Source organism: Athene noctua, chromosome 1 (assembly GCF_965140245.1).
Source record: "Athene noctua chromosome 1, bAthNoc1.hap1.1, whole genome shotgun sequence".
Taxonomy (NCBI): Eukaryota; Metazoa; Chordata; class Aves; order Strigiformes; family Strigidae; genus Athene; species Athene noctua.
In genome coordinates this window covers 105175937-105190204 of record NC_134037.1, presented here as the reverse complement: position 1 = coordinate 105190204, position 14268 = coordinate 105175937, and the positions used below count along the sequence as shown (strand labels likewise).

The 14268-nt window shown below is 43.8% G+C and overlaps 1 protein-coding gene across 7 annotated transcripts in view; it reads left to right on the top strand.

The window, feature by feature from the left end:
- USH2A (usherin) overlaps positions 1–14268 on the top strand; it is a 392395-nt gene that overhangs the window by 366705 nt on the left and 11422 nt on the right. For all 7 annotated transcript variants that reach the window (XM_074897210.1, XM_074897211.1, XM_074897212.1 and 4 more), the window contains 2 exons: positions 12005–12214; positions 14018–14256. In XM_074897210.1, coding sequence (XP_074753311.1) covers positions 12005–12214; positions 14018–14256 — 449 coding nt within the window. The remainder of the gene's footprint in view (positions 1–12004; positions 12215–14017; positions 14257–14268) is intronic.

The window sequence follows — 14268 nt, the reverse complement described above, 5'->3', positions numbered from 1 at the left end:
GCTGTTGGCCATCTTTGCTGCCAGATTACACCACTGGCTCATGTTCAGCTTTCTATCTGCTAAGACCTCTGGGTCCTTTCCAGCAGACGCTCTTCCTAGCTGGTCAGTCCCTACCCTGTAATGCTGCAAGGTGTGAGCACACACTCCTTCCCAGGATCAAGAGTTTGCATTTATCTTGCTGAAATTCATAAAGCTCCTGATGAGTCATTCCTCTAGGCCCTTCTGAATGACAGACCTGCCCTTCAACATATCAACTGGTCCCTTCCAATTTGGTGTCATCTGCAAATTTTATGCGAGCGCACTGTACAGTTCAGGTTCTTTTGGTAGCTCTGCTCCACTGCTACTGCTGTGCACTTTTTGGTAGTCAGAAGCCATGAAGAATTAAATCCAAAAAGTTGCTTTGTCGCTTATGTCTCTTCAGCTGCTATATTTATCTATGTCATAGACTCACTGAGTCAGGGAGTTTGGAAGGGATGTTCAGAAGGCATCTAGCCTAACTCCCTGCTTGAAGCAAGTCAAGATAGAGCAGGGTGCTCAGGGGTCCATCCAGTTGAGTTTTGGATCAAGTTCTCCATCCTTGCATCTCCAAGCATGGAGACTGTGCAGCCTATATGGGCACCCTTTTCCAGTTTCTATGTTATCTCTTCTTTGGATCTGTTTCCCTTGTTTCAACCTGTGTCCCTTGCCTCTTGCTCCATTAATGTCAGAGTCCCAATGCCTGAAGGGAGTAGTGTAGTGGCTATCTTCATAGATTGGTTCCAGCAGCTTAATTTGGGTAGGAAAAGCATTCTGAAGGGACAATTATGAAACTATTGAAAAGAGAGCCTAGGATGCTACTAGAAAAGTGTAGTCACTGTAATATTCACAAATACTTTCTTCTCTGCTTGATAATCACAAACCTCTTTTTCTTCCTTTAGACGTTTCTGGATTGGCAGCATGTCTGTAAGGTAACAGCCAGTGTGAAAAGTGTAGAATCATCATAGAATAAAAGAATGTTTTGGGTTGGAATGGACCTTAAAGATCATCCAGTTCCAATCCCTCTGCCATGGGCAGGAACACTTTCCACTAGATCAGGTTGCTCAGATCCCCATCCAACCTGGCCTTGAACGCTTCCAGGGAGGAGGCAGCCACCATTGCTGTGGGCAACCTGTTCCAGTGTCTCACCACCCTCATAGTAAATAATTTCTTCCTTATCTAATGGAAATCTACCCTCTTTCAGTTTAGAGGCATTAACCTTTGTCCTACTACTACATGCCCTTGTAAAAAATCCCTCTCCAGCTTTCTTGTAGACCCCCTATAGGCACTGGAAGGCCACTGTAAAGTGTCCCTGGAGCCTTCTCTTCCCAAGGCTGAACAACCCTAACTATCTCAGCCTGTCTTCACAGGATATATGTACTCCAGCCCTCTGATCATCTTTGTGGCCCTCCTCTGGACCTGCTTCAACAGGTCCATGTCCTTCTTACACTGGGGGACTCAGAGCTGGACACAGCACTGCAGGTGGGGTCTCATGAGAGCAGAGAAGAGGGAGAGAATCCCCTCCCTCGACCTGCTGGCCACACTTCTCTTGATGCAGCCTGGGATACAGTTGGCTTTCTGGGCTGTGAGTGCACATTGCTGGATTGTGTTGAGTTTCTCGTCAACCAACACCTGCAAGTCCTTCTCTGCAGGGCTGCTGTCAACCCACTCATTGCCCAGCCTGTATCTGTGCTTGGGATTGCCCTGACCCATGTGCAGGACCTTGCACTTGGCCTTGTTGAACTTTATGAGGTTTGCAGGGTCCCACCTCTCCAGCCTGTACAGGGCCCTCTGGATGGCACATCCCTTCCCTCCAGCCTGTCGACTGCACCACACAGCTTGGTGTTATCGTTGAACTTGCTGAAGGTGCGTTCAATCCCACCGTCCATGTCACCAACAAAGATGTTAAACAGCGCCAGTACCAACACCGACACCTGAGGAACGCCACTCATCACTGCTTTCCCCTTGGACATCAAGCCGTTGACGACAGCCCTTTTAGTGCGACCATCCAGCCAATTAATTGTCCACCGAGTGGTCCATCTGTCAAATCCATGTCTCTCCAATTTAGAGACAAGGATGTCATGCAGGACACTGTCAAATGCTTTGCACAAGTCTGTTAGCTTTGTGCTGAAGGAAACGATGAACATCTGTGAGTCAACTGCTTCTTATTGCTGATTGTAGGTCCATGTTACTTGATTTCCTTCAGTTACTTAATGTTATCTTCTTGAACCTAGCAGTACAAGAGATGCTACAATAATACTTTCCAAAGCAAAAATGATAATTCCTCAAAGCCTGAAAATGTATTGCACTTTAAATATCCAAGGGTATGTTTTCCAGTTGTTACTTCTTTTGTGAGGAGACCTGTTAAACCTTTCATGGGAACAGCACACTTCAGGGTGAAGTGTTTGTGGTTTAAGTCCCACTATGTACAAATATTAACGTTTCCAGATCTTTCTCGCAGCTTTCCTTTAATGCCTGTGTAGGGCCCATCTTTTGGCGACAACAGTGTGAAGTCTAGTCTCCCTTTACTGTAGTTTCCTTATAGCAGAACTATTGTTAGACCAGATCTCCTTGCTACTTTGGAGAGGATCTATGAAGAATGCAAATTCAAGTGCAGATGGGGCTGAGAAGATATCAAGCATTGTAGCAGACCTAAGCCCTACTTATTATTTTGGAATCTTTCTTAGATAAAAGAAAAACTTTCAAAGTTGGAAGTTGTAGACATTGGCTGTGGGATGTTCTCAGTTGGGCCTGCTACTTGGAATCCCAATGAACTGATAGCAGGGGCAAGAGATTCAATTTACAGTCTGAACTGCATAATTTGCAAGCAGTCTTGGAAATTTCAATTATCTCAGTTGGAAGCTGTTTTTTGAGAAGCTGATATCACAGAGACTTTCTTGAGCCAAAGTTTTTAATGATCTATCAGTGACAGACAGCAAAGAAAGCTTCTTGACCAGATTCCTGTGGTTTACCTTGCTGTATTCAAGACTTTGATTTTTATCTCAGTTCTACTTCGTAACTGGGCTGAGATGTTGATTGGGACCCTAAATAATTTTGGGGTTTTTTTCACTGGTGGCTGTTTATTTTACCATGAGAGGTTTTAGCATTCACATGTTTGTCTTCTGCTTATGTCACTTGCAGCAGTCCTCTGGGATCTGTTCTGAGCTCCCCCATTGTTGACAATTTATATCTTGCCTGTGAGACAAGTTATTCATAAGTATAGGGCTTGGCTTTTGCTATTATGCTGATGAAACCCAGATTTATATTTCACTTAAACTGGATATTGATTCTGCTGTCTCTGCATTTGAGGCTTGTTTGCTGGACATAAAACTTTAAATGCAACTGAATTTCCTCCGATAGAATTCAGATAAAATCAAAGTGCTGTGATGGGACTCTCTCCAGCAATTTCTGAGGTATTGAGATTTAGTTCAATGCAGGCTGACAGCTTCTTTGGATATGAAGTCAGGATTTTGGACTTTTTGTGTTTGGTGTGTTTTGGGCTTTTTTTTTCTGGAAAACTTCACCTGAATATTTAGGGCTTGTAAGACTAAGATGCAAAACTTGCACTTTCAGAAATTATTAAGTAGCTTTAGAAGCTCATGCTGGTCAAAGGGACTGCACACCCTGAATGGTTAGGTCAGTATTGTTCAAGGAAGCACTTTTATTCTTTAAGGGCCAGATCTGCATAAGCAAAATAGCACCTGCTACGTTTCAGTGAGTTCTTAAGAGGCATTAAGGTGCCTACTGTCCCATATTCAGAAATAATTACTTAGATCTTTGAAATTCCTTCTATCAATCTAGTCATACATTTAAATATTTGCATTTTCTAGAGCATCTGGCCTTTTAGATACTTGTTGGAATGCTGCCTGAGATTCTCAGCTGTAGTAAACAGATGCAATTGCATGATCTATGGAAAAAAAAATAAATGCTTAAACAAACTTTGTAAGTCATGAGGCCTCATGAGTTTGCAAGTGTAATCTTTTGATTTCTGGAATATTTTTGAAACAGAGTGTGTAGGCCCTTTCAGGAGTTTTTGAGGATAGTGTGCAATGTTACCATATAGCAACCTGTAGAGTCAGACCTTGTTTTTCTCAGCTAAGGGAAGGCCCTTTTGAAGAGAGACTTACAGCATTTAGTGCTCTTCTGCAAAGCAGAGCTGTCAAGAGTATGGTGTGATTTCCATGCAAGTGCAATGTCGCTCCTCCACAACTGTGCTTAATTGTGTACTTAAAACTGCTTCTTTAGATTAATGGCTTAATGTCTTCCTGGTTTAGGACACTTTCTTATTTCATTTAGGCAGGCATGGAACATGTAAAAGACAGAAAAATAGGGTTGTCTCTTTTCAGAAAGTTGTATGACTCCCTGCAGAGGTTTATCCTCCAGGAGGACTATCCAGTACACCAAGACAGGGCCTGCAACATTGAAGATGTTGGCTCCCGACTGCTGCAGGAGGCACAGCACCCCTCTTGCTTGTGAAGCATGTTTCTCGCACTCCAATTACTGCAGCCAGATGAAGGGCCCAGGAAATACCCCAAGATAGACCAGGGGAAATATGTTTTGGGTCCTCCATCTTGGACTCTCCAAGAGAAAACAAATCATATTCTGACTTTGGAGAGATAAAGGAAAAAAAATGGGTGCAAAGTCATGAAGATTAAGGAATGACTAACTACATGGAGTGCAGAATATGTCAGCCCTCCTGGTCACTTTTCAGAGGTGACAAGAATGACACTTCGTTTACCAGCCTGTTTATCAAATCTCTGGCTCAGCTCCAGTTTGTGCTGCTTAGTCACTGACAAACAGCTCAGTGACTTCTGCAGCTCAAAATGGGGTGAAACTGGTTTTCTGACTGGCCAGTGATGGATAGTCACCCATTTGTAATAACCCTCATATCTGGGTCCTTTTCATTGTTTTAATTCACCATTTCTTCCTGTCTCCCTGACAGAAAGATGCACTACAAAGTAGTGACATAAAATAAAATGTAGTTCTTTCTTGCACTCCCTGCTTGTTATCCCCTCTTCATTTTGTTTGGAAGGGTGTTTTTTCTTACAAGGTTTGTTGTGCTCCCTGGTTCCAAGTAAAGAGAGTTTCTCATCCTACACCTGCATTAACCAACCTAGCTTGACCTCAGTGTCTGAAAAGCAAAGCAGACATAACTATATTGTTTCACTGATGTAATGGGGATACCTACTCTAAATACCCTTTTGCAGACTGAGATGCTTCCTTTCACCTGGTAGAGGGTACACAGTAGGGAGAAGGGCCATTTCACACCACACAATTTTGTTCATTAAGTCCCACTTCAGGGACTATGTTTCTGTTGTCAACACCATCCTAAATTCAAGTGCATAAACAGTGCATTGATGCAATAAACCTTGATTTTTGTTCATTAAACTAAATACGGATATTAGACTGGATTTGTTGGCCTCCAGAATTACCAGTGAGACTGTTACAGCACCACTCTTGCAAAACCCTTCTCAGTAAATTGTGATTCTGACATATTCAAAACCATGGCAAGCTATCCTTTAAAAAGACGTTAGTCTGAGTACCAGGGGAAAATATACTCCAGGGCTGTAGATGACTTGATATGATTTCCTTGATTGTATCTTTTTATTTATGAGGCATAATTTATGACTGCTGAAAAGCAAACTAAAATGAGTGATGACTAACTACAGCCAAAGTAATAAATCAGAAGCGGAGAACCAAGTGGTGATTTTGATCGAATCTATTGAATTAGCTGTTGCCCTTAGCCATTACAGGTATTGGAAAGACCTTTTAATATCTGCTTATCTCTCTCATGGGAACTTGGTAACTACCTCATTATATACCCATAGGAAACAAATTATTTAATTTTCTATCTTTTAGAGTTAAACCTGTTTACATCTCTCATTAATTACTGGTGTTATACTACATTATATGAAATGAGCTTCCTTTACAATTTGGTAATTTTGTTTAAGTCCCAAAGTGTTTTCCTGTTGTCTTTCCCTTCCCCAGAATGGGTATATAATAAATACTTTTATTATTAACATTTGAACGGTGGAGATGAATAGCAATGTTAAGAAGCTCAAATTATCACAGTGCAAGAAGCCTGGACCTAAAATCTATCCCCTTATATGTTTATGGCCTCCCTAAGGATGCTAACTGAATGTTGAAGAGGGAAAGTATGGATCTGGGGATGGGCAATCAGAAAGCACACATTTGTTTACTACCTTTTGGTATACCCGATCACGAGTGGATGCAATTCTTTCTTTCCCTTGCCTTTTCTCTGTCCCGTATAGACTGCAACCACTTTTGAAACTGCTAATACCTGCCTGACACTCCATTGCCCAGTTGTGAATACATTATTCTACTGCTGAATGCTAGATTTTGGTAGACAAGCTCTGTGTTCAGAGCTGTGCTGACGTTGTGTAAATAACTCCAAATTACACAGGCTGCATGCCGGTCAGTTCTGATGAGAAGAAAGACTTGTGAAGGGTGGTGCAATTGATGGTGAGAGACAGCTGCTCTGGTTTTCTTTAATTTTAAACAGCCAGCATTATGGTCTCTTCAATTTTCCTGCAGACTGCTGTTCAAACACAACTAAAAATTGGGTGCTGTATTTCTGAACTTACTGATGTTATATCTTATATACCCCTAAAATGTCCTGCTATCTTGGAAAAGAATTACACTGTGAAAACTGCATTTATGTAAGTGTAGAGTTAGAAACTGAACAACCCTGAATCAAGAAATCCAAAGCAAAGTCTCAAAGTAGTGCTGTGTCTTTGCAACCCCCATGAAACAACTCTAGAAAGAGAAGAATGGTACGAACCCATCTCTACTACTGTTTGTCTCTCCTGGCATGCGTCAAGTTGTACCAGCATTGAATCCTTTCTAGAAAGAACAGCAGTCACAGGCGTGCGCAGTCCATGGATGCCCTAAGGGCAGACACCCAAGTCATACCCGACTGACACACAGGAGTAAAGAGTTCTGTGCATGTGTGAAAGAGGTGGCTTGGTCTGACTGTGGGGTTCCCCAGAACCTACAGCACTACCTAACTGCCCTACAGCTCTAAGCAGTGCTCAAAGCCAAAGGTGATTTACTGCTGAGATTTTTTTTTTAAGGCAAAAGGCTATTTTCCGCCTGCCTGCAGGAGCTCAGTGCAAGCTGCTGCCACAGACAGAGCTGAGATCTTGTCCCTCACAGAGGCAGCTGTGAGGGACTACAGATTAACTGCAGTGCAAAGCAGTATGATGCACAGTGCCTATAGAACATGGTGGGAGCCAGGAGCCACTGCTGGACAGTAGTCAGCTGTTTGGGCTGCTCTCCTTTCTGCTGATTTCCTACAAGCAGGAGGGGTGAGCAGCACCTGGCCTTCATGCAAAGCAGGGGATCCCAGCTCTCCCTGACCTTCCCAGGAGCTCAGGACTGCTGCCTTCAGACAGGCAATCTACCCCCAGCCATTCCACCCTTCTGTCTCCTGCTGCCTTGCCACACTTCAGCAGAAGTGAACAAGATCTCTCCAGTACGGGAGAATTTTGTCTCATTCTCTCTAGGCTGTTGGGTGCCTGAGGCTCCCCTTTGCAGCAGTGGAGGGGATTCCCACCTGGGGACTTCCTTGTTGGCCCCTGTGTTTGCAGCTGTAATACCCGTCACATTGTTTGAACCAGGTCTGACACAGCTGTCATGAGCTGGCAGGCATTAGCACATCGTCCTCTGCCAAACCACTGCTCAACCAGCCGTGGTTGTGCTGCTTCACGTAATCGGAGTTGTGTGATCAAGGGATTGCTTTTTGTTTTGGGAAACTTCTGTCCACACACTGTGTTTTCTGCCTTAATCCTGGACTATCTTTGTCCTTTGAGGGATGTTAATTTGAGCGCTTTATTTTGGCAGCTTCTTTACCTTCCCTTTTTCATCACGGCGAGGCCATTGCGCCCGCCTGGTTTATCATTGCTTTTCTTCTAGTGCCTTTCTTGCACTGCAGTGTTGGAGTGTATATCCAGCTGTTTCCCTCAGTTCCCATTAGTACCTCCTGTACGGAATAAATACCTTCACATGTGATCTCAATTTGATGAAAGAAAACCTTTTTTTATTTTAAAACATAGCTTCTTGAAAAGGACCTGAGGTTTCAAGAGTGTTGCAGCAGATGAACCCGTGTGGCTCAGGGGCGGAGTGAGTCATCTAATGGGCTTCTTCCACTGTTGGCATCTACAATACCATGATTTTTCTGCATCTATGCCTGAGAGCCATTGTGAATTTGTTGCCCTTTATGGGAGGAGTCATTGCTCAGCTTTACTAAGCTTGAACAGGCTGGGCTTACCATGGTAAGGCTCTGGCCATCTTCTCAGCACTTTCCTTCCCACTCCTGATAGGTTTTCCCCCTTCTTGCTATGCTGATGAACCTTGAGTTTGTCCTGTGATCATTTTGAGTAACTACTAATCACCGGTTTCTTCCGGGAGCAGAGATCTGTGAAGGCTCATTTATGATGGAAAAAACCCAACCTGTAACTGAAATTCTTCAGACCTCCAAATATACAGTCTCTGGAGAGGTTTCCCTCCTCTCTCTCTGGCTCCACTTCAAAGTGCAGTCTGGGCCAGAGGCCAGCACATTGATAAAGCATTTTAAATAGTAACCGGTGTAGCTGGTTGCAGAGCCCTCTCCTGGCTTTTTGGGGACAGTGCAGCCATTATCAGGCGCACATCTTTTGGCAGGGTGCTAAGCCATGCACCATGATGTCAGACTTAATACTTTTGGAGGCAGTATATTTAGAAAGTGAAGTTACAAGAAACTTTTGTTGGCTTTCTGCTCTGTGTTTTGCTATTCAATACTCTCCTGAGATGTGATTGCTTCTTGTTTGCCCCACGTTCCTGCTTATTAAGCTCTTTACATTTCTGTATGGAGTTAAATATTTTTTGTTGCTGATTATATCACAATTTAGAAGGAATTTTTGTGAGCCCAGAAAGCTTTTTACAGAAGTCCAAATCACGGAATTTCAGTTTAACCAGGCTAGCTAGGCAACGGCTTTCATCTGTACTGTTTTGTAGTGACTTTTTGAGGAGCCATGGCCAAACCTCTGATTTTAACAGGCACTCCACATTGTAGCTTCTGTTGCCATGCTGTCCCATTTCTTCATGCAAAGAAGTGGCTAAACTTCAGCACTTCCATCTGCAGTCAGTTCTGGGCACTTGCTGCTCCAAGTCTCCAAATGCTGACCAGGATTTACTTGGACGGTGATTCTCAAAGGGAGATATTTTTATACCCATCCATCCTTTTACAGATGGTTGAGCAGAAGCAGAGGGAGTTAAGGGAATCCAGCTTAGGTCAGTGTAAATCCAGAATTTAGATCCTCAGAAGTCCTGTTTAGCTGTCACAGCTGTCTCAGAAGCTGGTGTTAGTTCCACAGACACCTAGAGGTTTTCTGCTGGAAACAAGTCTTGGCAGGGCTGAGTAGCTGATGTCTGTCTAGAAGGCACTCTCAGAGCATGCCTGTCTGTCAGGCCCACACACGTGGCCATGACCTTGGCTTTTTTTCAAGAGGGATGGGTGTGTGGCACCTGCGGGATGGACCACAACCTCAGCTCCCTCCACCTCCCTGGGGAAGGGCTTGACTGGGGAACAATGTCTGCTGCCACTTACTCATGCTCTGCTCAGTCAACCTTGATTTCATTGTTCCCGTGCAAAGTGAAACAGCGCTGAAGGGAGCACTGGGAGTACCCCAAGTACAAAGATGGGTCATCTGCTTGGGCTTTCCCACTCTGGCTTGCGACAAGCTTGACTGACTCCATTGGAGCATGTGATTGAACATAAATTACTCAGCTCCTGAAGGAGTCCTTTAACCACTTAGCTGTAGTATGAAAGGGGATGAGCATCGCCTTTTTCCTTGTCCTAAGACAGTGTTTTGAAAGAAAGAGCCCTTGTTTGTCTGAAATAAGGCTTATTTTCTGAAAGACAAGGCATAGGACCTATGATAGGAGAGGGATCAATGGAGGAAGGTATCTCCATCCAACCTTCAGTGAAGCATCTGCTTCCCAAGTGAGTTGCATCCCTATATCCTCCAAAATTCCTAGGGGGTCCCATTCTGAGGCCAAATTCATGTGCAGTAAGGCTCTGTTACTAACTCACCGCCCTCAGTTTTGCTGTGGGCAGCTTGCTCGGCAGGTCAGGTCCAACACTGTTACGCTCCTTGCTCATTAAGGCCACAGCCTGGATATAACTGGAGCATTTGAGCTCAGGTCAGTGCTGAGTTGATGCCAGTGGCACATTCAGAGCTGCTTTTTCCATATTATGTGGCTTATTCTTTCCACAAAGAAATATGCCCCTTGAAATCTATGACTGTGGGTAAATCTTCATAGCAGCTGGAACTGAACTGAGATAGAGGGTTTGACCTACTGCAGTAAAGTGAACAGAGTTTGACTTTATGAAAAGTTCACAACTAAGATATATTACTGATTTCACTGGAAATGAAAGTGCTTTGGCTGAGCTTTTTATCGTAGGGCGTCATCTGTACTTACATAGTGTTTCACTGAATGGTGCTGTATGCTACTGATGGAATCAGGCAGGAACTTTGGGTTTCTAATCGGCAGAACGACAGTCTTCAAAGCCACTGTGGTGGTTTTTGGCCTTTTCCTTCTCCAGGCTCCCTGTGAAGTGTCCTGTGGTCTTGGAACTTAATATTGAAAGCTGGAAGGACTCCAAAGTCAGTTTTGAAGACCTCTTATTTCTAAACCCCCTATTTTTTTTAAGGCATAGTCCCACCATATGCTTCCCCAGGACATCTGCCCAGAGTAGATCACATAAGAACATGTTTTACTGCAGTTAGAACCGCTCGACATGAAAGCTTACTAAGGAATACTTATACTAAAAATCGCTCAGACAGTCCTCTTGTATTGCCATTTAGATCTATCATTCTGATTGATCACTATGTGGTTGGCTAATATTGAGCCTAATTTAACCCTATATGCTCATGCATCCATCTATTCTGTCTATTGTACCTGACATGCTACAAATTACTTACTCATGCAAATGACGACCTAAGGCAACCTTTTATGATATTCATGTTTAATTATACAAATGGTTTTTGATAAATAAGATTATACATCCTTCCATATGTTTATTCACTCCTTGATGAAAGCAAAATTTAATTTTCATGCAGATTTGTTGGAGAGTGTGTTTAATAAGTGCTGAGTTTTATGTAGTCTGCAGATCACTCTGGTTTTGGGAAGCTGACAAAATCAGTAGGCATAGTTCATAGAGACATGTGGTTTTTAATCAGGCCTAATTCAAGCTGCTAAATTTTGAAATCTTGGAACTGAAGCCGTTGCCTTTGTGCTCATGCAATAAAGCAAATGTTGTTGTGAAAATAAACGAGAGATGCTGACTTAACTATACATTCCAATGGGCTTTATTTATATTATGGGTTACTGAAAATGTTGCCAAATGACTGATACATTAACATTTTTAAGAGAAAAATGTTCCTGTAAAATTTTGCTATTTGAAAGAGAAACTAGAGTTTGGCTTGTGTGAGTCAGTCAAGGTGAATGTAACTTAAGTGTCACACACGTGCCAGGCTGAATTCATCAGGGCTGCTTACATACACGAATAAAGTGTGTAGAAGGGAGAAACGGGCAGGACTGGATATCCGTATTTTTGTTCAGATGTCTTTGAAAACATTATCACTGTTGATCACAGTTTCTCAAGGAGTCCTCTTTGCATGGCATGGCACAGACAGTGGTGGGAATTCAGAGTTTGGGGATCAGGTATGGTTGAACACACACTGCCTGAGGCATGAAATCTGCTTCCTTTTCCTTAAATGTAACAGTGGGAAATATTCCACTCTTCTGTTAGAAAGCCTCTGGGTCATCACAGGTCCTGGGTGGCAGTTAAGGGGCATTTTGCATGGGTGTCATTGCGCTGTGTTTTTCTCGGTGTCAGTACAACTGCAGTGACATCCTTGGCTAACCATGGATGCTTTGTCACCTTAAGTCCTTCACTAAGTTTCTCTGGTTTTGTGTGCTGAAGGTGTGGTCGGTAAACTCAGCGGGCCGGACACCGAGCAGCTGGTCCCGCTGCCGTACGGGTCCTGCTCCTCCTGAGGGCCTGGGAGCTCCCCTCTTCAACACGGTGGCGTCCACTGTGGCTGTGGTGAACATCAGCCCCCCTCTTAAGCCAAACGGGGTGGTCAGTATCTACAGGCTGTTTTCTAATGATACCAGAGGGACCAATGTGGTGGTGAGTATTGTTTCTATGCTTCTATTTGAGCTTGTATTTTTTAGCTTTAACAATTTTGTTCTTACAAGCTGCTACAGTTGGTTAGAGATTGTCTTCCTCTCCTGCACTCCCATTGTTCTGCAATGCTCTCTTCTGGCTAAAGCACCACCAGCACTTTCACTCATCTAAATGTGCTTCCCAAGGAACTAACCCCATCATTAAACACTTCTGACATGGTGATGTGCTGTGACAGTGTGAAGGAAATCAGAAGTATTGTTCAGGGGGAGGTAACCATCCAAACAATATACTTCCAGACAGCTCCTGCCAGCCCAAATGGTGCAGGTGGAAACTGCAGCCATTAGGAAGTGATTGTATGCTTTGGATAGCCTATGGATTTGAAGTTCAGAAGAAAGTGCTATACATGAGCTTCCCTTAAAAATCTTTCAGGAAAGATTGTTAAGAAGTATTTATTTCATGGTAAAGCACTGAAGAATAGTGCAAGTAGCCAAGCAACTTCTGTGTTTGGTGTCTCAGCCTACACACTATTAGGTGTCCAGAAATGACCAGTCTCAGCTTAGGAAACCTGAAGGACTTCATTAGAGTTATAAAACAGGGAGATATGGGGAAAGGTTAGGGCTGCAGAAGGTACCTGTTACCACCAAATCAGTGCAAAATACTTTCATTCTTTTTGTCTGTAACACTATCTGTTTGGTTTTTACAAGCAGGTAAATATTTGTATGGGATTCTTTCCCTTATTCCATCTTGTTCAGCTTGGAAGTGCTAGGGATACCTTCCCAGGTCATCAATCCTGTCTGCGAGCTTAAGCTGCCTACTGATTGCACATTACACATTTATTCCTTCCAGTGCAATTGGCTGTGTCCATGTCTGATTCAGCCAGTTCATCTTGCTGGTGCCTGCATGGCCCTCCATTCCCATCCCCTCACACCTGCCATGCTGCTGGCTCGTCTCTGTCCCTGGCATCAATGAGTACCAAGTGCTTTCCTTTGCTTGCTTGACTCTTTCCTTCCTATTTTTTGCTGCACTCTGCTAAATCACACACTGCCAAATGGGAGCAGATGTTGCCCCTCGTTGGTGTTTTCTACATATTTTTATTCCTTTGGCTGAAGAAACCCTACCTGCTAATGACTACAGCAACAAGGTGAAGTGGCAGTTCCTGTGAGCAGTTTCAGAACGAGGGCACCGTTTCCTTTGCCAGAGCTGCCAGGTCTCCCTTGCTGAGTGTAGGAGGGTTTCCTAACAGGCTTACCCAGCACCATGGCCACTGGAATGCAGAACAACATCATGCTGGCCCTCAACTTAAAGGCACCTACCAGAGAGCACACTCTCATGTCTGTGAGTAAACTGACCCACCAGACACAATTCATACCACTCTTCCCAATGCTGTCTCCTGTGTCCATGTTGAGGAAGCTTGAGAGATACACGAGTATTTGCTAGCACACTTATGGAGCTATTTTCCACATTAATTTCTTTTTGCTTCAGTACCACTTATCCCAGAGTTTCTCCTTAAAGGTTTTCTGTTTCGCTGTTCCTGAGAATGACATTTGCAAGTGGTCACAGCTCAACTCAAGACATCTGTGAGGCCACTGATGGCATGGTCTTTTCCTTTGAACAGTGCCCTTTAACTTCATAATGGGAGAAAAATGAATGCAGAGTTCCCAGTACACAACAGCTGCATTAATGTCAGACTTAAAGGACATGCAGAACCTTGTACCCGTCTTATTCTGGAGTTAATTCACCTCCATAATTCTTATTTAGTACTTGTGGTGCTTGAAGCTGTGACAAGTTCCCTCTTAATTTTTATAGCTGTCAGAAGGGACTGCCACCCAGCAGACAATACATGGGCTAAAACCTTTTACCACATACTCCATTGGTGTGGAGGCCTGCACCTGTTTCAACTGTTGCAGCAAAGGACCCATGGCCCAAATCACCACGCAGCCGGCTCCACCCTCGGAGCAGCCCCCTCCGCAGATCCGCACTGTGACCTCCAGGAATGCCTCTTTCCAGTGGAGCGGCCCCCAGTCACCCAACGGCATTGTCACCAGGTAGGAGATACC